The 26,751-nt window shown below is 57.0% G+C and overlaps 1 protein-coding gene across 4 annotated transcripts in view; it reads left to right on the forward strand.

Annotated features, from left to right (window-relative positions):
- Nucleotides 1-23,714, forward strand: part of DISP3 (dispatched RND transporter family member 3) — a 54,119-nt gene extending 30,405 nt beyond the window's left edge. The window contains exons 4-21 of one of the 4 annotated variants that reach the window (XM_027060418.2): nucleotides 1,362-1,498; nucleotides 2,371-2,505; nucleotides 2,810-2,970; nucleotides 4,230-4,369; nucleotides 5,325-5,473; nucleotides 5,696-5,857; nucleotides 6,880-7,041; nucleotides 9,247-9,360; nucleotides 10,116-10,252; nucleotides 11,351-11,535; nucleotides 13,324-13,454; nucleotides 13,534-13,706; nucleotides 14,674-14,800; nucleotides 15,314-15,459; nucleotides 16,690-16,849; nucleotides 17,423-17,536; nucleotides 17,996-18,162; nucleotides 18,957-23,714. In XM_027060418.2, the coding sequence (XP_026916219.1) occupies nucleotides 1,362-1,498; nucleotides 2,371-2,505; nucleotides 2,810-2,970; nucleotides 4,230-4,369; nucleotides 5,325-5,473; nucleotides 5,696-5,857; nucleotides 6,880-7,041; nucleotides 9,247-9,360; nucleotides 10,116-10,252; nucleotides 11,351-11,535; nucleotides 13,324-13,454; nucleotides 13,534-13,706; nucleotides 14,674-14,800; nucleotides 15,314-15,459; nucleotides 16,690-16,849; nucleotides 17,423-17,536; nucleotides 17,996-18,162; nucleotides 18,957-19,319 (2,863 nt within the window). In that variant the 3' untranslated portion in view covers nucleotides 19,320-23,714. The remainder of the gene's footprint in view (nucleotides 1-1,361; nucleotides 1,499-2,370; nucleotides 2,506-2,809; nucleotides 2,971-4,229; nucleotides 4,370-5,324; nucleotides 5,474-5,695; nucleotides 5,858-6,879; nucleotides 7,042-9,246; nucleotides 9,361-10,115; nucleotides 10,253-11,350; nucleotides 11,536-13,323; nucleotides 13,455-13,533; nucleotides 13,707-14,673; nucleotides 14,801-15,313; nucleotides 15,460-16,689; nucleotides 16,850-17,422; nucleotides 17,537-17,995; nucleotides 18,163-18,956) is intronic. The other 3 variants (XM_027060422.2, XM_053207177.1, XM_027060420.2) reach the window with 3 other exon arrangements.
- Nucleotides 23,715-26,751: the final 3,037 nt, after the last annotated feature.

Genomic DNA, 26,751 nt, shown 5'->3' on the forward strand with positions numbered 1-26,751 from the left:
TGTATAGATCCATATTGCCATCTGTTATTCTCTTTGTACCTGAAGGATTTACTTTAACATCTCTTATAGTGCAGGGATCCTGGAGATTAATTCCTTCTGCTTTCATGTATTACTGGGGCGCCTGGGTGGCTCAGTTGGTTAAGTGGCCAACTCTTGGTTTCAGCTTAGGTCATGGTCTCATGGTTTCATGAGTTCAAGCCCCACATCAGGCTTGGGATTCTCCCTCTCTCTCTCTCTCTGCCCCTCTTCTGCTCATGCTGTCTCTGTCTCTCTCAAGATAAATAAACTTTAAAATTAAAATAAAATAAAAAATGAAAAAGTCTTTATTTTGCCTTTGCTTTTGAAGTATATTTTTGCTGGGTATAGAATTCTGGGTCGATGTTTTTCCCAATAGGTAAAAGATGCTGCTCCATTATTGTCTCACTAGCACTTGTTTCTGATGAGAAGTCTCTCTTATTTTTGTCCTTCTGTGTGTGATGCGCCTTTTTCCTCAGGCTGCTTTTAAGACTTTCTTTTGGTCACTGGTTTTGAAAAAAATTTGGTTATGATGTGCATTGTTGTCATTTCATTTCTTTTTTTTTTTTTTTTTTGTACTTGGAGTTTTTTGCTCGAGCTTCTTAAATCAGTGAGTTTATAGTTTTCCATCAAGTTTGGAAAAATTTCAGCCTCCTTTGGGGAACCCCATAACCCATGTATAAGTTTACACTGAGACCCAGCAACTCTCAAGGCCGTTAGTCAGGATAACCGTAGGGCCCAGTTTGCTTCTCATCTCTCAAGAATCATCATCCTGTGTTGTCTCATGTCCAGATTCTTGTCTTATATAGTTTCTCTTATTTTTTTGTTAGTTTTATGGGGAGGGTAAATCTAGATTTCATCTTATCACTGCATCGTGTCCAGAAGCAGATATCACTCCTGTTTGTATTTTAAAACTCTACTTGACCAGCCCGGTTAACATTTTTGTTATTATGAAGAATAGCTTGTGTTAAGTGCACACTGAATAGCAGTGTAAAACTGCATAAGTGGAAGCTGGTTTGAATTTAGAATTTTGCAGTGAATAATTGAGAATTGGGAGATGATGTAGTATTTGACTATTATTGATTATTATCTGTGTTGAGCAGGGTCTCAACCTTGACTGTACGTTTGAATCACCTGGGAGATTTTTAAATACTGATGACTCAGCCCCACCCCAGAAATTCTGGTTTAATTTGTCTAGAGTACGGCCTGGGCATCAGGAGTTTTGGAAGCCCCCAGGTGATTTAACATGGAGCCAAGGTAAAGAGCCCTGTGGAGGTGGGTAGCTCCTGCTCCTCTTCCAAGTGTCAACAGTACAACCCACTTCTGTCTTTCCTCTCCCCTTCCAGCAAAGTCCAGGTTCTGTATGGGGGGACAGACCTCTTTGATTACGAGGTGCGCAGAACCTTCAACAATGACATGCTCCTGGCCTTCATCAGCAGCAGTTGTATCGCTGCCCTCGTCTACATTCTCACCTCTTGCTCAGGTAGGCCTCCTTGGAAGGCCCAGCAGGAGCCAGACCCTTTCTCTCCTTCCTATGTGCTCCTGTCCGGCCAAAGCCTGCCTTCTCCAGAATGCCAGAAATCATCTCAAATCCATTGTGTCAAAGGATTCTGGGGAAGGGTGCTCAGAAATCACCTTCCAACCCCAGGCAGGTAGACTGAGGTCCAAAGGCAGTTTGGGCCATACCTGAGGGCCCCTGCTCCTGGGACCTCACGTGGTTAACCTTTTGCCCTTTGGCCATCGTTTTCTTGCTAAAAATTTGGTTTTGGGGAGTCTGGAGTACTGGACCCTTCTTTATGGATTATTCTGTAGCCTGTTTTACAGTCCCAGTGCAGCTGCCCTTCTGTCCCCAAGGTCACTTTAACAGCATCATCTTTCCATGTACCCTGGCTGCTTCTCACTGCATATACAGTGGGTACTCTCTATTGCCCAGGTGAACAACAGATTAGTAATACCTTCACAAATGGAAAAGACACTCATTCGTCCATGTAACAAATATTAATTGGGCACCAACTATGTGTCAGATGCTCTGAGATGCCAGGGATACAGTGGTGAACATCACAAACACATTTCCTACCCCCACGGAACCTCTAGTCTACTGGGGTGATAGATGTTAAACATATAATAATTCCCTACTAGCGACTGAGGTAGGTTCTGCAAAGATGAGGGCTTATGAACCACCTACTCAGGTGGCTTCCTCTGCCACTCGGGCTCCTGCCTGGCCCCTTCTTTCTGGGTGTGAGAACTGTGCAGGGCACACCCAGGGTAGTGCAGGGCTGCCACAGGACCCAGCTGTGTCCCTGAAGGGTGTGTTCTGCTGGATCCTCCCACTGTATCCCCTCTTGCCCTGCCCAGTGTTCCTGTCCTTTTTCGGGATTGCCAGCATCGGCCTCAGCTGCCTGGTGGCTCTCTTCCTGTACCATGTGGTCTTTGGAATCCAGTACCTGGGCATCCTCAACGGGGTGGCTGCTTTTGTGATAGTGGGCATTGGTGAGTTGCTTCTGTGGCATGGTGGGAAAGGTAGAAAGGAGGCCAAGATTTGGAAACAGGGGCCTCGTTCTGGAGACAGGGACTGGGGAGGGCAGGGAGAATGGAGGGCAGGGCTTGGATTTCGAGTGGGTAGAGCCAAAGTTGGATGGGTCTTTCCAAACTCCAGACTGAGAAGCAGGACTCCCCTGAAGCCTGACCTCTTGGGGCAGACTCAGGATTGGGCTAGGCCCAGCTTGGGCCTGATTCTGGATATAGCAAAATGATCCTGAGCCTGCCCCTGCTGGCCTGGGACTCCCTCCCATAGGTGTGGACGATGTCTTTGTATTCATCAACACCTACCGCCAGGCCACCCACCTGGAAGACCCACAGCTGCGGATGATCCACACCATCCAGACGGCAGGAAAGGCCACCTTCTTCACCTCCCTGACCACGGCCGCTGCCTATGCAGCTAATGTCTTCTCCCAGGTGCGAGACTGCCTTTGTCCCTGGCCCCGTCTCTTCCTTCCCCCCACCACGAGCCCTGGACTCTGCTCCTCCCACATGCCCCATGCCCCACATAGCTTTTGCCTCAAGGCACTTGCCATGTCCCTAGACACCATTCTGGCTACTAGTCACCATTACCAGAACTTAACAAATGGTAGTCATCCAACCTCTGCCCTGAAGGGTATGTGGCAATTTCCAAAGCTCTTCCACATTTAGTTTTCAAGACATAGGACGAAGGTACAATTACATCCTTATTTTCCAAATACAGAAACTGAGGCCCAGAGAGGTAGAGCAACTTCCCCAAGGTCACACAACTGGTAAGTGGTGGCCTATCAAGTCCCCTGACCCTCCGTCCAGAGCTCTTTCCAACCACCGGCTTCACACTGTGTTGTCACCCCTCTCGCTGACGTCCCTCTCCCCTGGCCCCATGCTCCTTCAGGCCTCTGAGTTGGGCTCAGGAGAAGGGTCTGTGTTGGGGCCAGGGCCTTGGTGCTGACAGAGCCTGAAAGGCAGTGAGCCCACCTGAGCCTTCAAAACATTTAATGACCTGGGCCGGGTGTCCCATCGAGAAACCACTAGATGCTTTGGGATTATCCAGGCCGTGCTAGAGAACTGCATCCAGAACACAGGCAGAGCTGGGCTCTAGTTCCACCTTTGTGATAGGCCACGTGACCTCCAGACCTCTCTGAGCCTCACTTCCCTCCTGTGTAGCTTATTCAGAGACTAAAAGGAGATGATTGTCCCAAGTTTTTCACAAACAGTGAAGGCTTGTCTGCTGTTGGTTACAGTTTCCTTCTGAGCACCACATCCCTGTGAGGGTCCCTGGGACACGCTGGAGCACACCCGTTGTTCCTCGGCCCCAGGAGCATATGTGAACATTCTCTTCCTTACCCTCATTAACACACGGCCTGGTGTCTAACGTGCTGTCTTCCTCTGATTGTCAGTCGCTCCTGGAATGACTGCTATCGAGCACTTGCTCCGAGTCAGGCACCGCTGTGGCCAGTGGGCTGCAGCATGGACACCAGCCTCCGACCCAGAGCTGGGAGTGTCCCTCCCCTGCTGGGTCCCCTGACACCAGCCCTTGCCTTTTGACGTCCTCCTAGTTCCCGTGGCTGGCAGCCTGGCAGCCTGAGCCTCCTCATCCCGTCTCGTTCTGGAGGTGGTCCGGCTGCAAGGTCTCAGACTCCCTGGGCTCCAGGCCTGACCAGCCTCACATCCCACCCTTGCCTCTCCATTGCCAGATCCCGGCCGTCCATGACTTTGGCCTGTTCATGTCTCTCATCGTGTCCTGCTGCTGGCTGGCTGTGCTGTTCACCATGCCTGCTGCCCTGGGCATCTGGAGCCTTTACATGGCACCGCTGGAGAGTGCCTGCCAGACCAGGTGAGCAGGTGGGCAGAGGCGCGGGGGGGGGGGGGTGAGGGGGAGGGGGCGTGTCCTCTGAGGCCACTCAGCATACCACCTTTTCTCTTCTACAAGCTCTGTGATCCTTTATTGAGCACCTTCTGTATGCCCAGTTCTATGCTGGGTGCTACTGGGGGACCAAGGAAGGAGAAGAGAACCCTCCCTGATAGTCACCATTTGTGATTACCTGCTCTCTGCCGGGAAGTGGGCAGAGCGCTTTTGCACAAGACCTTATTCCCACCGCCTCCCCATCCCCGGGACCCTCGGAGCTGGGTTCCCTTGTTTTGCCGGTCTTACCCACGAGGAAACAAGGGCTGAGAGAGGGTGGGTGACATTCTCAAGCTCACCCATTCAGTAGGCAGTAGAGCTGAGATTAAAACCTCATAATCTGACCAGACCCCATGCCCAGGTGCCATACTAAATGTCCCCAGGCTTCTCCTCTCGGTGGAGAAACATATTTAGACACAGTGAGCTGTGTGCAGACGTGAACGGGTCAGGGCCACGGTTGCTGCCAGAGGTCGGGGGGTTGGGGTCTCGCGGCCCGAGTGGTGGGGCAAGGAGGGAGAGCGGGGAAGACCACATGGGGTCTGGCCTGGGTGGCTGGCTGGGCTTGGGTGCTGGGAATGACAGGGTCTCTGGGCTTGGGGCAGGGCACACCAGGGCGGGGGTCCCTCTCCCTGGGTCATGGCTGCTGTCACCCTTTGTCCAGAGGAAGGGGGGCACCGAGGGTCTGGGGGGCAGATGGCACCGGGAAGGAACCAGGCAACAAGCTCCTGGGAGTCCGTGACGTGTGTCCTCGGAAGATGTCCGCAGCAGCCTGAGGCCCGGGCTCACGTGGTGGGCGGTGGGGGGCGGGGGTGACGGGGGCTTGCCCCACCCTCCTGGCACACCTGGGGCCCTCGGGGCTCACCCCTCTCCCCGACTCTGTCCGTAGCTGCCACCAGAAGTGTGGCCGCAAGAGCTCCCTGCACCTCCCCGGGGACGTGTTTGCCGCCCCTGAGCGGGCTGGGGGCAGCCCCACCCAGGGCCCCATGCCCTACCTCGATGATGACATCCCCTTGCTGAATGTGGAGGAGGAGCCAGGTGAGTTCCGGCACAGGCCTGCCCTGCTGACCCTGGCGGGACCCGGGGCTGTGTCTGTCAGGGAGGTCACTTTCGACGAAGTGATTTGAGGACAGGCGGATCCTGATGGCCCTTGGGGATCCCCCTCGAGCATTTGGGCTTCCCTAGGGAGGGCGGGGACGCGGGTGGGCTTTGATGGGTGTCTGGGCCAGGCCTCTGATGGGCCACTGTTCTGCCTGGCAGTGTCGCTGGAGCTGGGAGACGTGTCCCTGGTGTCTGTGCCCCCGGAGAGCCTACAGCCAGCACCCGACAGGGGCAGCCGGGGCCAGCTCATTGCCCAGCTGCAGGAGTTACTGTACCACTGGGCTCTGTGGTCAGCCGTCAAGAGCCGCTGGGTGATCGTGGGTAAGTAGCTCTCCACCCTCCTTCCCCTGTGTCTTGCAGTGGGATCCCAGCCCCCTCCTGGGTTAGTGTCTCACTCTCTGGGCCTCCCCCCTTCCTGTGTAGAATGGAGCCGGTCCCACAACAGCTGTTGTTTGTTGAGCACCTACTACGCGTCAGTCATCATGCTGGGCGGGAGAGCAGAGCCCTCAATGCTTGGGCTCCAGAGTCAGACCACCCGGTCAGACCAGTCAGTCACCAACTGGGTGACCAGCCAGTAAGGCTGAGCTGTGAGTCAGTCTGAGCCTCACTTTCCTATCCTGTTTCTGAGGAGGAGAATAGCATCTATCTAGGGGTGCCTGGGTGGCCCAATTGGTTAAGCATCTGACTCTTGATCTCAGCTCAGGTCGTGATCTCACGGTTCCTGAGTTGGATGGAGCAGCACGTCGGGCTCTGCACTGACAGCGTGGAGCCTGCTTGGGATTCTCTCTCTCTCTCTCTCTCTCTCTCTCTCTCTCTGTCTCTCTCTGTCTCTCTCTGTCTCAAAAATAAATAAACAAACTTAAAAAAAAGAACAGTGTGTATCTAATAAGGCAGTCGTGGGGCAAGTAGGGAACTCAGCCGGGTGTGTGGGGCGCAGTAAGTGCTCAAGAAACCTCAGTGCTGCTGTTATGATAACGATTGACAGCATTTAAGGTTGTGTATAACCAAGCGCGTGTGCCAGCTCTTTATCAACTGTTAAGTGCCCTAAGGTAGTGGCCGATTCTTATCCAGGAGTCTGAGATTGCAGCTTATAGCCTGATCTCCAAACGACACAAATAACATCCATCCCTCCCCACCCCCCCCACCCCCACCCCCCCCCCCCCCCCGCCACCAAGGACCAGTCCCTGACAAGGCTTCACCCCCAGGCCGGCACACCATACCTCTGCCAGCTCCCTTGGGCCCCCGCCCCACCCTGCCACCCCACAAAGGGAACAGCTCTCACCTGGGGCTGTGGGTGCCTCCTGCGCCCTGCCCCCACCTAGCGCGGCATCCTCTCCTGGCAGGGCTCTTTGTCTCCGTCCTCATCCTGTCCCTGGTGTTTGCCAGCCGGCTCCGCCCCGCCAGCCGGGCCCCCCTGCTCTTCCGGCCCGATACCAACATCCAGGTGCTGCTGGATCTCAAGTACAACCTGAGCGCTGAGGGCATATCGTGCATCACCTGTTCAGGTGAGAGTTCCGTCGGGGTGTCCCCTGTGGCTCCCTGCTCTCTTTAGAGTTTCGGGTCTCCAAGACTGTCAGCCTGAGAGATGTGACGTGTCCAGGCTGTCCGTCACTGTGCAACCTCAGCAAATCGCTGAGCCTGAGTGTTTCCGCGTTTCCTGAAACAGGTATTTACTGGGTGCTGGGGAGACCGCAGTGGGCAGGACAGGCTTCCTGAACTCAGGGAGTTCATTCGCCTGCCAGGGGCCAGCGTTGTAATAGTGGATCTGAGCTGTGATGGAGGAAGAACAGGGCACCTGGGGAGCTCGAGAGAGAAGAGAAGAGAGGTGGGCAAGACCAGGGCCAAGTCTGAGAGAGGCAGCCCCAGGAGCTAAGGCCAACCAGGTAGGTGGGGCCAGGGTCTGGAGGGCTAGAGCGAGGAGTCTGCATTTTATTCTAATTGGCAGGGGGAGCTAGTGGAGGGTTTTGAGCAGAGTAGGGCTGTGATGGAGGGCGCTGTGTGGAGGTGGACGGTAGGGCCAGGGTGCAAGCTGGCTGGGAGACCAGGTAGGAGGCCGGTGCCCTCATCTGAACTTGAGATGGTGGGCCTGAGGCCAGCGTGCTTATGGGGGCAGCAGAGCCACGAGGTTTTTAGGAGGTGAAAGCCATAGGATTTGGGGATGGAGTTGGTGTCAGGGATGAGCAAAGAGGTGAGTTAAAGATGTCTCCTCACCTTAGAGGTAGTCTGGTCCAGAGGAGAGCCTGAGGTCAGGGTTGGGGGCAGGGGAAGTTGGCCAGTCGGTTAGAACCAAAGGAGAAGATGCTTGGGCAAGTGCTTCCTGCTCCTAGGAGAGGATCCGCTGACCGCTCTAATTGCCTTCGTTTAATTAGGGCAGTGTCCATATTAACCTGGCCTTCCCCTTGGTATTGGCATTAGCCAAATGCATGACAATTGAGTGCGGCTCAGGGAGGTGCCTGAAGAGCCCCTCCTAAATTGGAGCCAACACCCTCCCCCCAACTCCCGCCACATCCCCGGCTCCTCTCCTGTCCCCCGCCCCGGGCACATGCATCAGACTCCATTACTACTGCTGCTATGAGGCCACCTGCCATCCCTCAGGGCCTGGAGTCAAAAAGCCACATCCACTACCATTTCACAGATGGACAAAACCCAGGATAGTGCCGAAACTCCTGGAATCATCTGGAGAAGGGCCAGGATGCCGGCCCAAGTCCAGCCCCCAGCCCCTTGTAGCTCTCAGCATTCTGAACTGCCTTTCAGAGGGACCTGTTCATGTTGTCCCAAAAAGGGCTTGCAGGGCCAATGAGACTGGATCTGAATGAGGCTCTGCCTCTCACTTCCTTTACGGGTCACGGCACCTCCCTGAACCTCTGCTTTCTCCTTTGTCAAGCGGGGTTAATGATAGCGACCTTCTAGAATTATTGTGAAGATTGCATCTTTGAAGGTGTCAAATTTCTCTCATTAGAAAACAACAAAGAAAACAGAAAATTCATCCGCAGTGGTTGAGGCAAAACGAGACAGTCCCCTGTCATCTGTGCTAGTTGATGATGTTCCTTTTCTAATTGTTCCCACTAATTGAGCATTCATCACGAACCAGACATGTAGCCAAGTGCACGAGATGCAGCACCCCGTCTGGTCCTTCCACCACCCTCTGGAGATTCGGGGTCACCCCGTTTGCCAGAGCAGGGACGTGAGGCGTGGCGAGGAGGACGAGGGAATGCGTCCGCATGTCTTTCTCTGGGTGGAGCTAACAGGTGCCTTTCTTTCGCCTTAAGATTCCTGCGAAATCAGGGGTGCCTGAGTGGCTGAGTCGGTTAAGCATCCGACTTTGGCTCAGGTCACGATCTCGCAGTTCAGGAGCCCGAGCCCCCACGTCGGGCTCTGCGCTGACAGCTCGGAGCCTGGAGCCTGCTTCGGATTCTGTGTCTCCCTCTTTCTTTCTGCCCCTCCCCTGCTAGAACTCTGTGTCTCTGTCTTTCTCTCTCAAAAAAAATAAACAAAAAAAAAAATTTTAAATAAAGATTCCTGCAAATTCGATATTTGGCACTTTTTCAGTTCCATCCTGTTTCTTTCAGACCCCTGACACCCCTCCCCCTAAGCTGAGAGCCCTGAGGCCCACGTCCCTGGGGCTGTTATCCGTCCCAGTCTCTGCCCTCCCCTGCCAGGCTCAGCCAGGGAGGCCCTGTGTCCCTAATGACGTGGGGGGGGGGGGGCAGGTCTGTTCCAGGAGAAGCCCCACAGCCTGCAGAACAACATCCGGACGTCCCTGGAGAAGAAGAAGCGGGGCTCAGGGGTCTCCTGGGCCAGCCGGCCTGAGGCCACCCCACAGGGTAAGTGGGGCATGTGTTCTGGCTGGGGTGAGGGCTCTGGGGGATCCTGCCTGATGCTGGGGTGTGGAGGTCCTGTGGAGATAGATGACATTCATTCCCTGGGTCTCCTGGGAGAACAACAGTCTGTGTTCTTGGGGTCACTGAGGAGGGGTTGGGTTGTGAGGGGGGGTGACCTCAGGGCCCCTCCTGCCAGCACCACAGCCAGGCTCTGGTGCCCTAGGAACCCGCTGTGCATCAGATCCACCCTGAGTGTCTGGGGGAGGGCAGGGGTGTCCTGAGCCCTGGAGGGTGGCTCATCCCTTCCCGGGTCTCTGGGACACGTGTAGGAATCAGCCCCCACCCTGGGGCAGTTTTGTGTGTCCTTGTCATCCCCTGGCTGTCGTCACCCTTCTGTGCCTACCACTGTCACTCCCAGCTCTGGCCCCACCGCTCAGCCCGCGCCCCGCCCTGGGTGGCATTGCCCACATTGCTTGCACCTCGTCACCACGATCCGTACCATCGCCGTCACTCCCTCCACCTATGCCGCCACCCCATCCTGGTGACCACTGCCATCTCCCTTTCATCTGTGCTACCAACCCATCCCCGCGTCCACCACCAGCACCCCCAGCTTGCCGTGGGCTCGGTCCAATAGAGAGGCGCAGAGCCAGCATTCAGAGCTGAGCCCTGATGCGGAACAGAGAGCAGGCTGCTCCGGGGTCAGGGAAGCCGGTCAGGGTGACTGTCCACCCCTCCTCCATCCTTCGTTTGTCTCCCAGACTCCCCAGGCACCGTGTATGTCTCCAAGGTGAAGAGTAAGGGTCACCCGGCCGTGTACAGGTTCTCCCTCAACGCCAGCCTGCCTGCCCCTTGGCAGATCGTGTCCCCCGGGGACGGGGAGGTGCCCTCCTTTCAGGTGAGTCCGGGCTGCCAGGACTTGAACAGCTGCTGCTGAGGAAGGTGGCCCTCGACGCCGCACTGGCGGGCACTGGCCATGTAGGGAGGGGGAGGCGGGGTCTGCGAGGATGGAGCTGCTACAGGAGATGAGGACCCTCTCCCAGCCAGGTCTGCGGCACCTACAGAGCAGGGACAGCATGGGCTCCCAAGTCAGCCAGACCTGGGTTCGAGTCCTGGCTCTGCCATCTGTAGTCTGGGTGTCTTCGGGCAGCTTACTTAATCTCTCTGAGCCTCAGTTTCTTCATCTGTGAAACGGGGTGTGTAAAGCACAGCCAGGGTCGGAGGTCCATGAAGTGAGGCCTGCATGGCATGTAGCACCTAAGACACAGCAAGTGCTGCTTGGCAAGTTACACGTGGTTCTTGGCAGCCGCTCCTGCACCCCAGCAAAGAGCCTCTGAGGGCCAACCAGGCCCTGTCAGGAGTCATCTGTGTTTCTCTGACATGTTACACCCTCTGGGTGACGTAGTTACCTACATCAGTTCCTGTGTTCAGGCTTTATATTTCCATTTGAAAGATGCCTGTGGCGTTTCCTGACCCTGAGCCTTTGCACTGCTGTTCCCACTGCCCAGAAAGCTTTCCTTCCAGCTTAATGCATGGCAGGCCCCTCACTGACGCCTCAGCGTAACTGTCACCTCCTCACAGGGCCCTGTGCCCACGCACTTCTCACTCCGTTCGCCCTCCTCCTCCCCTGCCCGTTTATCCCATGTCTCATCATCCTGACTTTTTAATTCACAGCCCCTGCAAGAACCCAAAGCCATGGTGATCGGCAGCCCCCCGGGGGGCAGGGACCAAGCCCATGTTGCTGACTACTGTGTGTTCAGGGCCTGGCACACAGTAGGTGCTCAGCTGCAGAAAAGGGCTGAGGCTCAGACAGGGAGGGAAGGATTTGCCCAATGTGCAGACTCGAACCCAGGCCTCCTGAGCCTCTGTCCCCAGCTGTGGGCGCGGGGACGGGGTGGGACGAGCCTCGGGGGGAGGGCGCGGAGCCTGAGGCCGGGCCCAGGCCGAGGCAGCCCCCCGGAGTCACGTGTCTTGTCTCTGTCGCTCCACTGCCTAGGTGTATAGAGCGCCTTTGGGTAACTTCACCAAGAAGCTGACCGCTTGTATGTCTACAGTAGGGCTGCTCCAGGCGGCGAGCCCCTCCCGCAAGTGGATGGTGACAACCTTGGCCTGTGACGCCAAGCGGGGCTGGAAGTTTGACTTCAGCTTCTACGCGGCCGCCAAGGAGCAGCAGCACACCCGGTAACAGAGCATCGCGGATAAGCCGGTGTCCGCCAGCCCGGCCCCCTTCTCGCCAGGGATGTCAGCAGACGCCTTTAGGAAACCCCTGTCCGCGTGCACACACGCGTTCAGGTGGTTCTGTGCCCGGGACCGGGGCGCGGGGAACGCGGGCGCAGAAGACGGCCCGTGACCTGCTCTGCCGCTCTGCCTCGTGCTGGCTCTGCAGCTCCTTCACGAGCCTCATGTGCTGGCCTCTTTCCAGGGTTCAGGTGTCTACTCAGATGCCCCCCCTGGGGAGAGGCTTACCCCGCCCCCCGCCTCCATCCAGAAGAGCCACACCCGCTCTCTCTCCCTGCGAGGGACCCCCTGCTCCCAGTCTGGCCCCATCACCACCTGGAAACACACTGACCGGCTGGTTTATAAGCTGTGTTGCATCAGGAGCACGCGGGCATCCTTCCACGGGTGCCCTGACTGCTTCCCCTGCTCCGTCCCTCGCACCTGGCACGACGTCTTGCACACAGGGGGCGCTCGGCTAACACTTGCCGAATGAATGGACGTGTGCGCTCCGTACGTCCTCTCGAAGGCACTCTTCTCTCCCAATATAATCAATTCAGAAAATACCGCCCTCCCCCCCCACTGACCATAAGGAGACAGGAGAGGGACTGTGTCTATTATACTTACCTGTCGTATCCCCAGGCCCTGCCTAGTGCCTGGTATGACATAAGTGCCCCAAAATACTTAATGAGTGTTGGGATTCTGTGCCTGTGCACTGGAGGGGGGGGGGGCGGGTCTCTGAGCAGCTGGGGGCACCTCTTTCCCAGGTTTTATTCCTGTGTTCTGACCCCACATTCATTTCTCCATTGAGGCTGTATTTTATCGTTCATTCATGTAACAAACACGGGGCACCGACTGTGTGCCAGCACCGTGCTAGTCCTGGGGATACAGTGGTAAACAGGACAGACGTGGGTCCTGCCCTTAGGCCGGCCAGCGGGAGACAGCAGCTAATGAGTCAGCCGCGATGTCGTTACAAATGATGATACGTGCCCAGAGAGCAGCAGTGCGGTCCCTGTGCTGGTGACACACGGGGCTACGGTCTCTGACAGCCTGGCCTCAGGGCACCAGGCACCCACAAAGGCTGGACTCCACTTGAGGCAGAGGGCAGTGGTGCAGAGGTTGGGGGGAGTGGGGAGGTGACTGAGACGGGTTCCCTGGGTCCTTCCAGCCTCGGGTACCCTGGCTCGGGCAGTGGGGGTCCCTCTGCCCGCTCTCCCCTGAGGCCAGGGCTGGGCTTGCTCTGCAAGGACACAACGGCAACTGGGATCAGGCTGCCTGGACGAGCTTAGAACATTCTAGAAAGAACCTTGAGCTCCATCAGGTCCAGTGGTGAACAAGCTAACCGCGGAACCCTTGCTTCAGACAGAATCTTGAGGCTCAATGACTGTTCAGGTTAAGGTGAGGGTGCCTCTGAGCAGGAACCCTGAGGCTGGCCTGGGGGCCCCTCTGTGAACTCTTGCACCCCCTGCAGGGTGGTTTGGAAAACTGGTCTTCACCCCTCATGCAGCAGGTGGGGAGACACGCAGAGGGGAAGGCTGTGAGGCAGCCCTGGGAAGCGCCTTGGCAGTGGCCAGACTAGAAGTGGCCTCCAGAGCCCAGCCCCCAACCTGAGACCACATCCTTGTGCTGGGGGACCCAAGTCCGTCCCCTGCACTCTTCTAGCCCCTGCTCGCAGCCACACATGGCTGTGCTTGCCTCACCTCCCAGGCTCCTCCCGGCCTTCCCAGCCTCAGCCCGGCTCCTTTGCCTCCACAGGAAAGTGTACTTTGCTCAGTCCCACAAGCCCCCTTTCCATGGGCGTGTGTGCGCCGCGCCTCCGGGCTGCTTGCTCAGCTCCAGCCCCGACGGCCCCACCAAAGGCTTCTTCTATGTGCCCAGTGAGAAAGGTACGTGCATGGGGAGGCTGCTTTGGGGCCTGGGGAGGCCGGGCCCCACCCTCCTGTACAGACGTGACTCCCTCTGCAGTGCCCAAGGCCCGCCTCTCGGCCACCTTTGGCTTCAACCCCTGCGTGAACACCGGCTGCGGGAAGCCAGCCGTGCGGCCGCTGGTGGACACCGGGGCCATGGTCTTCGTGGTCTTTGGCATTATTGGCATCAACCGCACGCGGCAGGTGGACAACCATGTCATCGGAGACCCGGTACGTGGGCCCACTTTGAGCAGATGCCGGAGGACCTGACTGCACCAGGTTCACAAACCAGGCTCGGGCGGCCACTAGCCCTGCTCCCCACACCCCCTCCTGGCTCCTTTGCTCACCGAGCTCAGACGGGACCACCATGGGCTCTTGAGGGCACTGTTTCTCTTGAGGAGTGATCAGGGTTGAGCTCTTAGAATCACCCAGGAATCTGGGTACATTTTGGGCCTGAGCTGGTTGCCCCCTCAGCATGAGGGGCTGGAACGGAGCTGAGGGAGAATGCAGGTGTATAAACCCCCTCCTTCTGCAGGAGGCCCTCCCTGCACCCGCAGCCCTTGCTGCGTGCCTGACCGAGGGGCCCTCCGCTCTGTCTCCTCCCTTGTACACACTTGTGCCCTGTGCTGGGCTGTCGGGTGTCTGAAAGGGAGAGACACGGACGGAGCCGTGGCTGGGTCCGCCTGGCACAGAGTGGGGGCTGAGCATGTGGTAGGCAGGGCTGTGGATGTGGTACCGTCATAGCTCCTGCCTTGAGAAGCCAGTCCAGCTGAGTATACAGGAATCTTTCCCGAAGTAATTCGGGAGCCAGAACAGTCTGAGATCTGTGTGATCAGTCTAGACCGAGGATCCCGAGGTGTTTAGAGGAGGGTGGGGAGGTGAGGAGGGGACAAAGCACACTGGGGAAGTGGGTGAGGGATTTGGATGTGCAGAGGGAGGGGAGGGAGCAGGAAGCCCCCGTGAGAGCCTGTGGGTAAAAGCAGGGGTGAGCCCGGGGGGCTCACCATGCAGGGTGGACAGTGGTGGGAGCCCTACAGAGTGGACTCAGGCAGGGACCTCAGGCGACTGTGCCCGGGGCTCCAGCACAGTGTCTGTGATGGTGGTGGGAGCTTCGGAGGTTCTGGCTCCAGGGCAGGGCCCAGGGCCGAGTTCCTGACTCACTGAGCAGCCTTTGCCCGCTTGTGTCTCCTTGGGAAAGGGCAGTGTCATCTATGACAGCAGCTTTGATCTCTTCAAAGAAATTGGGCACCTGTGTCGCCTCTGCAAGGCCATCGCGGGGAACTCAGAGCTGGTGAAGCCAGGCGGGGCCCAGTGCCTTCCCTCAGGTGCACGGGGGGAGGACAGGCTGGGGAGGCTCCACGGGTGGACAGCCATGAGCACACGTGTGCCTGGCGCGTGTCCTGCAGACATGCATCTGTGCCTGAATTTGCATCCGTGCTGGGGTGAGGGGTGCGTGACTCTTCCCGAGTGGGCTCATGGGTGAACATGAACAGGTGCAGATGTGCACATGTGTGGGGGCACCTGCAGGAATAGCTTTTCCAGAACTGGGAGCCAGGGCCAGGGCTGACACAGATGAGGCCCTGCCAGGGCTCTGCTCAAGGGGGCACAAGATGTCCTTTTCCACCCCGATGGCAAGTGACTGTTGTAAGTTGCCTAATGGCACTGCCACTGGTTACAGACACATTTGAAAGCTGGGGGGCTGGGGGAAGGGCGTGCACCCCTCCCATACTCTCACCCGACGGGTGAGGACACACGTCCGGTGGGGGGGGGGATGGGGGGGCCAGGGGTGCTCTCCCGGGGTCCCCTCCCCAACCACCTCTCTCCCCTTCTCCCCGCAGGCTACAGCACGTCCTCCGTCCTGCAGATGCTGCACCCTGAATGCAAGGAGCTGCCGGAGCCCAACCTGCTCCCGGGGCAGCTGTCCCACGGGGCGGTGGGCGTCAAGGAAGGCCGAGTGCAGTGGATCTCCATGGCCTTTGAGTCGGTGAGCTCCCGTGGCCAGCCGGGCACAGTGCCGAGGGCTCGCCTCACGTGTGTGCACCTGATTCCCCGTCCCCGGCCGAGACCAGAGGGGCTGCTCGGGTCACGTGGTTATGAGTGTCAGCATCGGGTTTTAAACCAGGGCCACCTGACCACAGGGCTCTGCCCTTTCTCTGATGTCGGCTGTCCGCCGGTTCCCACCAGCCCAGGGTGTGTGTCGTTTTGCAGCCTCTGGGCTGGGGAGCAGACGAGGTTGGGGGCTGGTGAGAGTCTAGGATGCTCCCCTCTGAGGGCCCCTTTGGGGGGCCTGGTTGTGGGTCGCAGAGCCAGGTGCTGGGCCTGCCCCGGAAGAGCTTGGAAGCCAAAGGACCAGCCATCCGCGCACATCACTACTTCCTCTCTCATCCTGACACTCCCTGGACTCCTACGTGCACACGCACGCACACGCACGTACACGTGAGCACACGAGAGCCCTGACTTGGGCACCTGCGGACCTCAGGGCCCTGGCACTTCGCTCCACGAGGCTTCCCAAGCCCGCCCCTGCTGTCCGTGTGCCGAGACCCAGGGTCCAGCTCCACCTCTGATCCTGGTGTGCTCTGTGTCCTTGAACAAATCACTGCCGGCCTCAGGTTCCTCCTCTGCAGAACGGGGTCAGTGAGGATACACGTGAAAGTCCCAGAGCAGGGTGAGTGCCTGCCTCTTCCCCCGAACGGCTCCTCAGAGCTGGGGGCTGTGAGGCAGACTCACGCTGCAGCCAGGAGACGAGCAGCTTGCTGGGCAGTGACAACAGCTATGATGGGGAAGCACCGAGGCCTTGCAGAGCCCAGCAGAGGCCTGTCTTGGCTAATCAAAGAAGGGCTCCTGGAAGAGACAGAACCCTAGTGAGAGCCTTGAAGGCCAAGTGGGAGCTGGCTGTGCAGGCAGAGGGAACAGCGTGTGCAGAGGGCGTGGCGTGAGAGCGTGGGGGCTCTGGGAGCTGCAGCGGGCTCTGCTAGAAAGGGACGGGGACTGTGGTTACATCAGAACCTGCTGCCCTTGTAAGGATCACACATGCACGAAGAGGCTGGTGGGAGGTAATCCTGGACTGTGGCACCCTCCGCCCCCACACACAGCATCCTCTGTGTGCAGGTGACCAAGGGCCGGCTGCATCTGCCACAGAGCAGACCGGCTGTCACCTGGGAAGGGTGAGTGGGCACCGCCCCCTGCCCGTCTCACTGACTCATGTGCCCCACAGACCACGTACAAGGGCAAGTCCTCCTTCCAGACATACTCTGACTACCTGCGCTGGGAGAGCTTCCTACAGCAGCAGCTGCAGACGTTCCCTGAGGGCTCAGCCCTGCGCCGAGGCTTCCAGACTTGCGAGCACTGGAAACAGATCTTCATGGAGATCATAGGCAAGTGGCAGCCCTGCCCCCCACGCTGGGGCTGGGCCGGTGGCAGCGGGTGGGGGAGAGGGGGCAGGGACAGGGAGGTGACCTGGGGTGGGGAGGGCAGGGCAGGGCCTGTCTGAGCTACAGCCTGTCATCTCCTCAGTCCTGGCCAAGAGCCCTGCAGCAACCAGAACAGCATGGTGGCCAGGAGTACCCATCAGAGGCCAGAATTGGGGTCTCCTGCTCTGGGGTACCTAGCCACGTTCTCTGCTCTTGAATCTGGCCGCCTAGAAAGTAACAGTGATCACCACATGGCAGGTCTCTGTCATGCTGGGCCTTCCCGGTGCCACGCCCCATGCCGAGGGCCTGACCCACGTTCTCTCTAAACTCCCAACAAGGCCTGTGGGGTAGGGGCTGTGATTGCCCTCTTTTACGGGTGAGGCTCAGGGAGGTCATGGCTTGCCCAGAGTGACACAGCTAGTGGTGACCGTGTCCACCCGTGGAACCCCAGTAACCTTGGAACCACGGAGGGGAGGGGGGCCTGTAGGCGCCGCACCCATGAAGCCCAGCTGAGGACCGTCTGCTCTTGCCTTCCAGGGGTGCAGAGCGCCCTGTACGGCCTGGCCCTGTCCTTGCTCATCTGTGTGGCCGCCGTGGCCGTGTTCACCACCCACGTGCTCCTCCTGCTGCCTGTGCTCCTGAGCATCTTGGGTATGTGGCAGAGGGGTGACAGGCATCAGGCTGTGGGGCCAGGAGTGGGCAGGGGCCTTGCTAGTGGCCTCCGGTCGGCAGGTTTCTCTCCACCGTTAACTGTCACATCTCCTCGGTGAAGGTTTCCCAACCACCCCCACCTCCCTCCCAGGCAGAAAGACCCTCAGCCACAGGCGTGCATAGGACGGTGCCCCACAGGCATGTGTGCTCCCGCAAGGGAGCCGCGTGTCGCCGGGTAGTAGCTCCTGGCCCAGTGACCCCTTGCCGCACCTGTCCCCCGCCTTGGAGCGTCCGCTTCTCTCTGGCCCTGGCCCTCCTTGTCCCTCCTGTGTCTGGAAGTGGGGGCTCCATTCTAGGCTTGGCCCCATTCCCCAGGGGCCCTCCGAGTTCGCCCAGGACCCCTCCAGGACTGTGTGGGTGAGGCTGGGTCCAAGCTGCCTCCCCCCCTGCCCCCTGCAGGCATCGTCTGCCTTGTGGTGACCATTATGTACTGGAGCGGCTGGGAGATGGGTGCCGTGGAGGCCATCTCCCTGTCCATCCTCGTTGGCTCCTCCGTGGATTACTGCGTCCATCTGGTTGAGGGCTACCTGCTGGCCGGAGAGAACCTGCCCCCGCACCAGGCTGAGGTGAGCGACCTGCCAGTCCTACCCCAACGCATCTCCCGTCCCCGGTGCAGCGGAGGGAACCTCCAGGACAGCTGGACATCCCTGGTGCCCAGCTCCCAACCAGACTGCGTTCCAGGGGCTGAGGTTTCCACGGCCAGTCTCCTCGCCCAGGGTACTCGGGTCCTAAGGCATTTCCACCGAGCAGCGCTCCGGGCCTTGGGCGGGTCCATCCCCCAGCCTGTTTCTCTAATGAGCATAAGGGGTTGGACCCGTTGACGCCCAAGGGCCCTTCCTGCTTCCCTGTGTCCGAGTCTCATTCTCCAGCCTGGGGAGCAGGGCGAGCTGTTCCAGTCGTGACTCTGAGGCCACCAACCACCCGTCCGGACCTCTCGGCTTAGTGAGAATGTACTCACATACTCTGTGCCCACACCAGTTCTGGGTCTTGTAAAGTTTTCGTTGTTTCCTAACCTGGAGTTGTGGTGGTGTGAAAACGCTCATAAATACGTGAATCAGCTATGTGTTTAGGTGCTTTTGGTCAAAAGAAAGAGCTCCGTTCCAATCAGGGCCATTTGTGAGGACCTACTGTGCAAATCGGCCTTAGCCTGGTCGTCACAGCAACCTTTAAGCGCCTGCCTGTGCGCCCTCTTCAGGGAGTTGGTTCATCTTCACACCCACCCTGGGGAGCAGGTGCCGTTACTGGCCCCATTTATGGAGGCAGAATTGGGGGCCTCCAGGAGCGGGCTGGCCCCAGGCGGGGAGGGATCCCGCTGGCATGTCCGTCCCTGGCCCCAGCTCTTGCCCTCACCCCACACCAGGACGCCCACTCACAGCGCCAGTGGAGGACACTGGAGGCCGTGCGGCACGTGGGAGTGGCCATCGTCTCCAGCGCCCTCACCACGGTCATCGCCACGGTGCCCCTCTTCTTCTGCATCATCGCCCCATTTGCCAAGTTCGGCAAGATCGTCGCGCTCAACACAGGTGTCTCCATCCTCTACACGCTCACGGTCAGCACGGCCCTGCTTGGCATCATGGCCCCCGGCTCCTTCACCCGGACCAGGACTTCCTTCCTCAAAGCCCTGGGCGCTGTGCTCCTGGCGGGGGCCCTGGGGCTGGCCGCCTGCCTCATGCTCCTCCGGAGTGGCTATAAGATCCCCCTGCCCACTGGGACCTCCCTATAGCACTGGCACTGGGTCCTGACTTAACGCACCTTTTGTCCAACGGGTGTGGGATGAGGCCCTTGCTCTCTGATCCCAGAGACATGTTTCCCAGCTCGGCTCTAACTCGTTCTGTTCCCAGGCCTGAGCTGGAAAGGTGCCAAGTCGCTCAGTGTGGGAGCCGATGCCCACCTGTGTGGCCCGCATTGCCTTCATCACGGCGCCCAGCCAGAGTTGGATGGGAAGCTGGCTACCACCGTGCCAGACATCCCCTGATAGAAGAGTCCAGCCCCCCTCCATGCCGGGTCACCACGGGGGTGTCCCTCTCACACTGCCTCAGTGCTGACAACTTTTGCATGCGGGTGTTACAGGGCCCCCGTTCTGCAGATGTGAAAACTGAGGCACCAGGAGGCAAACTGACTGACCTGTAGCTGGGTCGGTGACAGAGCCCAGCCGCCTCCTGAGTCCCATGCCTCCCTCGGGGAATTTGCAGGAAGAGCACAGCGGGTTCAAGGGCAGGGGCCTTGCACCCCCTATCCTATTTTCCCCTTCCCCCAGCTTTATGGTGGCCAGTGCTGGGTGGTCCTGTGGTCCCTCCCAGGCCTTTTGGTCCTGGCCAGAGAGTACAGAGACTGGCCTGGGGTTCTGCATGCCCGACCCTGGCCCCAGCCTCAACAGGCTCCTTCTCCCCGGGGGCTGCAGGGCCCCAACACAGCCTTCCTCACTGATCCAAGTCCCCAGCTCCCCCACTCAACTCTGGGGCCGGAATTGAGGGAGGCAGCCCCTGGGAGATGGGGGCTGATTGTGCCTGCCGGCATCTCACAGCAGATGGTTCCAATCCCAGTGACAGGAAACTGCCGCCATTAACACGAGCATCGTAACATCTCTGGCTCCCCCATATTCTTCAAATCGTGATAACTAAGTATTCGCAGGCGAGGGGGTGGGCCTGGGCCCCCCAGGGACCAAGGTCCCAGAGTGCTCTGCGTGCAAGGGCGAGGTTGGGGGCTTTGGGTAGCTCTGTGGGAGTGGGGCTCAGTAGATGTGCCTTCTTTTAAGGGGTTCCTCTGGCTCCTCGGCTGGGGCGTTTTTGAGCACGTCTGGCGTGCCGCGTGCTGCACCAGGTACTGGCCTCCTTCCTCGGGGCAGACGCTGCCCCCTGGGCTTTGGGGACCTGCACACAGACTGAGCGGGAACTGAGCCCTGAGGGTGAGAAAGGTGTCAAGGGTGGTCTCTGGGCTAGCTCACCTGGCCATCTGTAAATATTAACTGGGGTCCAGGGATGCACAACAGCAGCACAGCACCATGTTCCCACTTAGTGCCCGCCTGGAACCAAGCAGGGACTCGGTATTTGTGCCAGGAACAGCAGACTTTTGGACTGCTGCCCTCCCCACCCCCACCCCCCCATCTATGGTGAAGACAGACACCGAGCAGTTAATGGTACCAGTTACCGTGCTGGACGTCCTTCTGGGGATTTGTATTAATCTGCTGGGGCTGCCATAACAAAATGCCACCCACCGGGGTGGGGGGCAGGGGCGGCACTTAGACAACAGAAGCTTATTCTCTCACGGTTCTGGAGGCTGGAAGTCCAAAACCAAGGTGTCGGCAGCGTGGTTCCTCCTGGAGGTTCCAAGGGAGAATTTGTTCTGGGCCTTTCTGCTGCCTCCTGTTGGTTGCTGGCAGTCCTTGGTGGTCCTCGGCTTCTGGACACATCACTCCAATCTCTGCCTTCACCTTCTCGTGCTCGTCTTTTCTCTGTGATGTGGATGTCATTTTCCCTAAGGACGCCAGTGGTATCAGATGAGGGTCTGTCTTAATGACTCGACTTTATCATCTGCGAGGACCCTATTTCCAAGTAAGCTCACATGTGTAGGTGCCAGGGTTAGAATTTCAGTGCGTCTTTCGGGGGGACAGTTCAACCCAGAACAGGGCTCAGCCTGCATAGATCCTTCATTAACCTTACAGAGTGGGTGCTAGCATACCCATTTTGCACACAGGGAAACCAAGGCTCTAAGAGATGGACTTGGCTAGGTCACATAGCTAGTTAAGGTGGAGCCAGACTTTACCCCCAGCCAGCTTGCCCCAGGATGTATGCTCGGCCAGTAAGGGCATACTGCCTGTGGGAGAATTATAACAAAGCCCGATGATGAGGACATTCAAGGTTGGTGGTCACATCGAGCGAGAGGCCTGTGGTTAGAAAATCTGAGATGGAAACTGTTGAATGTGTACCATACTTCACACTTAAGCACTCTCTCGTCAGCCTTATGTGAAACCTGAGCCGTTGGAGGGCCAGCAAAGAGCACTGTCTCTCAGGGGCAGGTCGTGCTTGGGACCACACAGTCCTGAAGGGGCTGCTCAGGGATTCAGGCCAGGCCGGTGAACCCAGGGCTCTGCAGCGTGGAGGACCCTTCCGGGGTTGTGCCCCTTCCAGTGATCAGCACTGTGGGAGGAGCAGGCAAGCTTCTGGGTGAAGCCCAGGCGGGAGGGGGTGACCGGGAGGCAAGTCAACAAGACAGCCCGGAAGGTGCTCTGAGAAAGGACTGCCCCGTCTGTCTAATAGCCTCTCCAATAACGTATTTTTAAAGCGGAGGCAAAGTCATTTGCATATCATTTGCATGCAGTCCAAATAATGCCCATTTGTAAAGAAACCCTCTCTTAGCCTATTTCCTTTTCAGAAACAGCTCCTCCTCCTTCCCCTTGGCCTCTGTTTTCTTCAGTGTTGTGGGGGTGTTGAGCAGGCAGCCAGGCCTTGGTGTTGCTGTCACCTCCCCGCAGTTGACTAGGGCTGCCTTGCCTGGGCACTACTCTGGGGACCCCTCTAGCTCTCCAGTGAGCTCGGCTCCCGTCTCACAGATGAACACCTGGGACGCAGAGGGGAGGGCAGTTTCCGGTAGCACCAGGCTTCTCCCGCCACCCCCCCCACCCCACCTCCGTGCCAGGCTCCCCCTCTGTGGGTGGCATTCTCAACTTCAGATCTTTATTTCCTCATCAAAGCTGACCTGTCCTGGTCCCTCAGGCCCTGTGTGGTGACCGCTCTGTCCAGCTCCCGGCCAGGAATGCTCTCCTCACCCGGGGCGGGGGCCGAGGCAAGGCTGAGGGAAGGATGTGGGTGACTATTTGGGCCCACGCACCTGACTGTCTACTTGTCTACAAGTAAATCGCCCTTTAACTTGTTTGTGAATATTTGCACACAGAGTCCCAGAGGCACTAACTCCCATGAAAAGAACCTTGACCTTCCTTTGCTACTGATGCACAGCTCACGGTTTTAATGAGCTTTTGCTGAGCATTAATGAGATGCCCTTCATTAGCTCGGGCACAGCAGTTATTCTGGGGTCTGTGAAGATGTGCAGGCATTCAGCAGGCCAAGGAGGGCCACGGGACACCAGGGGAGCCCGGCAGAGAGAGACTCTTGTCACCTGCAAAAGTTCCCTGAGCCCCAGCTTCTCTCCCTCCTTCCTTTGGAGGCCAGGAGATACTTATTAATGAGAGCTAGCTTTTTTTGGAGTGCCGACTGCGTCCCAGGTCCTATCCATGCATTCTTGGGAATTCTCTCAGCTTCAGAAGGGATTGTTTTTGTTCTCTTTCACTGCTGAAGGAAATTGAAGCTCAGAGACAAAAAGTAACTGGGCTGAGATCACACAGCTTGTGAGAGACAGAGCTGGGCTTCCCACCCAGGGCTGTTGGCTCCTGACTATATGTTCTCTGTCCCCTTCAGCCTCTCAGCATGCACCACCTTTGACCCGAGGGCCAGCTGACACATGTCCCTCAGTTGCTGTCCCCCGCCTGCATGCTACTCTCAGAAAAAGGAACACCAGGTCTAGAGTTGAGAGTCCAGTGTCCGAGTCTTAGTTCCAGCCCTGCCTGGGTGATCTTGAACAAACCACTGAACATTGATATAATCCCTTGGGAAATGGGGCAGGGGACAAAACGATGTCCAGAGCTCCGAATCCTTCCACTGCTATGCTGGCAGAATTTGAGTCTCCTGAAGTCCAGCTGTCCTCTTCGTCCACCATCGGTGGCCATCCCGAGTCTCTCTTGTTCCCATCATTGTTCACATCTGACAGGCAGAAGAATACCCATTGGAGCTGTGTGTTCATTTGTCCAACAACTTCCTTGCCGAGCACCTACTGTGTGCCAGGCACCATTCCAGGCCTCAGTGATACAAGGTAACGCAAACACAGACCCAGACCCTGACCTCCTGAACCTTACTGTGGAGGTGGGGAAAATTAACAAAAGAACCCCTCGGGGTGCCTAGGTGGCTCAGTCAGTTGAGTGTCCGACTTCGGCTCAGGTCGCGATCTTACAGTTTGTGAGTTCCAGCCCCACGTTGGGCTCACTGCTGTCAGCTTGTTAGCACAGAGCCCACTTCAGATCCTCTGTCCCCTTCTCTCTCTCTCTCTCTCTTCTCTCTCTCTCTCTGCCCCTCCACTTACGCTCTCTCAAATGATAAATAAAACATTAAAAAAAAAACCTCAAACACATAACCACAAACAGACAGCAGTGAGGAAGAAGAGTGAGGAGAAAGGGCCCTTTCTGGGACTGGGACTGGGACTGGGACAGGGACTGAGGACCGGTTTTCTTGCCTCTGGGGAGTTGATCCCACCAGACACAGGCCTTCTTGAGCCAAAGGACAGCCTACTGCAGGCTGATGTTAGGCATAAAAGAAGGGATTCATTGGATCTTCGAGGGGGCAAGGCTGGAGGCTTTGGGGGCAGCAGACATGGAAAGAGGTAACACGCTGGCCCAGGAGAGAACATCTGGCTCAGAGTGACACGCACAACCCACCAGGTGAATCAAAGGGAGCTGAGCGAAGCACGCGGAGTGGCCCTCTGCACAGGCCTTGCAGGCCAGCCTCGGTTCCTGCAGAAAGTTGCTCAGGAAGAATCAAGTCTCCTTTGCCTCTAGAGGAGTTCAGAGCGGTGGTCACACGCACTCCAGCAGGCTAAATACCATTGCCTTTGGCATTCAAGGCTCTGCGGAGTCCTGTGAAATGTCAGCCACTCCCAGCGGATGTGAAATAATATGAGCCCAGCCTCCCTCTTCCACACATCACTGTGCCTGAGGGGCTCAGGCTGGCATGGGGCTTGATGTCTTTGACCAGCCCCGCCCTCCAAGGCTGCCTGGACTTGCCTTAGAGACTAGGTCTGCATCCCGAGACCAGGTTGCAGCAGATGGCAGAGTGTGCTTCCCAGCCACAAAGAGGTGCTCATGCCCCCCACCACCACCACCACACCCCCAACAGGGGGCTCAAAGGGAGCCTCTTCCTTTCCCCCACCCTCTTCCTAAACTTTACTGTCTCCTTCTTGGCTTCCCCACCTGTAATCTGTCTCCCATACAAGCCCATTCTTCCCTCTCTGGTCACTGCACCTTGATTTTTCTTTGAGGATCTTCCCGCATCCCGGACATGTGGTGCAGGCGAGGCTGAGGCCACCCTCCCCCATACACACACGCTCCCCCAATTACCCCCTTACATCACCCCCACCCCTCCACCAGGTGAGTGGGTATGTAACCCAGGCCCGGACAATAAGCACATTCCATCTCCTGACCAAAGTGATTGGTGGAAGGATGGGCACTTGACCCAAGCTGGTCCATTGAGTGTCTTCCTGGGGACTTGCTGGAATCATGGGAAAGATGTACTGTCTTTTGACTGATATTCCCAGGTTGTGGGAGGAGCCCAGAGCCTGCCTCGAAATGAGGCCAGATCAGAGGAAAGCAGAGCTAAGGGTAAAAGTCAAATTTCTGATCACATTACTTAAGCCTCTGGATCCAGCCATGCCTGAAGCTAGACATGCCTAGATTTCTTTCTTAAGGCAATAAATCCCCTTTTCCTTAAGCCACTTTGAGTAAGGTTCTCTTTCACTTTAAATCAAGAGTCCTAACTAAATAACCCCGCACCAAAGGCTTCAAGAGTTTCTATTATTTACAGGCTTAAACCCCAACTCTTGCATATAACATTCAAGACCCATAATGACCTGGCCTTAAGCCTCCCTTCAAGCTCACCTCCTTCAAGGTCCTCCAGCCATCCTAGACTCTCCATCTGCCCCAAACATTCCCCATCTCCATTCTGGACTATACGTACATGCCCCCTCACTTTTCCCCCATTAACACCTGTCAAACTCTGGCCTGTCCCTCAAGGCTCAGCTCAGATGCCATCTTCTCCATGAAGGCTTCCACTTCTCTTGCATGGCTCTTTGTTGGAACACCATGTTCCATGTCACCATGAGTCATGTCCACATCTACCTTCCTGGCTGACAAAGTACTCTTAAAAAGGAAAAAGCTGTGCCCACTCCTATGACTACCCAAGGAAGCTGGACTCTATCCCAGGGGGATGGGGATATAATGAAGGGTTCTTTAAAGCAGGAGACCATTATAGGCTTGTCCAATTGGTAAAAATCTTAATGTTTGATAACACACTCTGTTGGCAAGGTTTGGGGAAACAGGCTCTCTTATGCATTGTTGGTAAGAGTAGAAACAACTCAAAATGGAGGGTAATTTGGCAGTAACACTCAAAATCACAACTGCATGATCCTTTTGACTAAGCGAACCCACTTCTGAGAATTTAGCCTGCAGATAAACATACACTGGTCAAGTGTAGACGTTAATCACTGAAGCCTTGTCTGGTATAGCAAAGGACTGGGGGCTCCTAAATGTCCATCAACACAGGGACCAATGAAATAAATTAGTCCCTTCAGACAATAGAATACTCTATAGCTGTAAAGAAAGAACAAGGAAGCTAAGTGCCAACAGGCGAAACATCACCAAGCTACATCAAATCGGGCAACGTGGCAAAACAGTGTGTAAAATGTGCTAGCTTATGTGTTTAAAAAAAATAGGTAGGTGAGAGGATATATACTCATTTTCACTTGTATATGCATAAAGAAATGCTGAAGGAAACAAGAAAAGCTAAAACACTGGTTACCTGTGGGCATGGTGGGGGGAGGGGAGGGTACCAGGCAGATGGCAGACAATCACTGGAGGAAGACTTTTTTAATAAATCTTTTCACATTCTTGGATTTTTTTTTTTGACTGCAGGAATGTAGTACCTGGATGATTGTTTTTTTAAGCAGAGGAGAAATGTGGCTTTCATCTACTCCTTAGAGAGCTCACTCTGGCTGCAGGGCAGAGGGTAGACTGGAGGAGGGTGTAGTGAGGCAGGGTGAACAGTGAGGAAGGAGGGAGGGGAGCACCCTCCACCCAGAAAAAGCATCTACAAACATCAGCTGAAGTGCTCTGAACCCAGGCACTGCCAGGAGCTGGTGGCGCCAATGGCAGCCTCCCTGCCTCCTTCTCTAAGCAGAAACATGGGACAACCACCTGCTCTGGAGCCAAAGAATTTAATCAGAGGCTTTGGAGTGACCAGAAGTGTGGCATTGCCTGATGCCTCTTCCTCTCCCCCTTGTAGTTTGGAAGGCAGAGGGGATGTTTGGTAGGGGCACAGGGTGATAGAAAAAGGCCGGGG

Source organism: Acinonyx jubatus, chromosome C1, assembly GCF_027475565.1.
Source record: "Acinonyx jubatus isolate Ajub_Pintada_27869175 chromosome C1, VMU_Ajub_asm_v1.0, whole genome shotgun sequence".
Taxonomy (NCBI): domain Eukaryota; kingdom Metazoa; phylum Chordata; class Mammalia; order Carnivora; family Felidae; genus Acinonyx; species Acinonyx jubatus.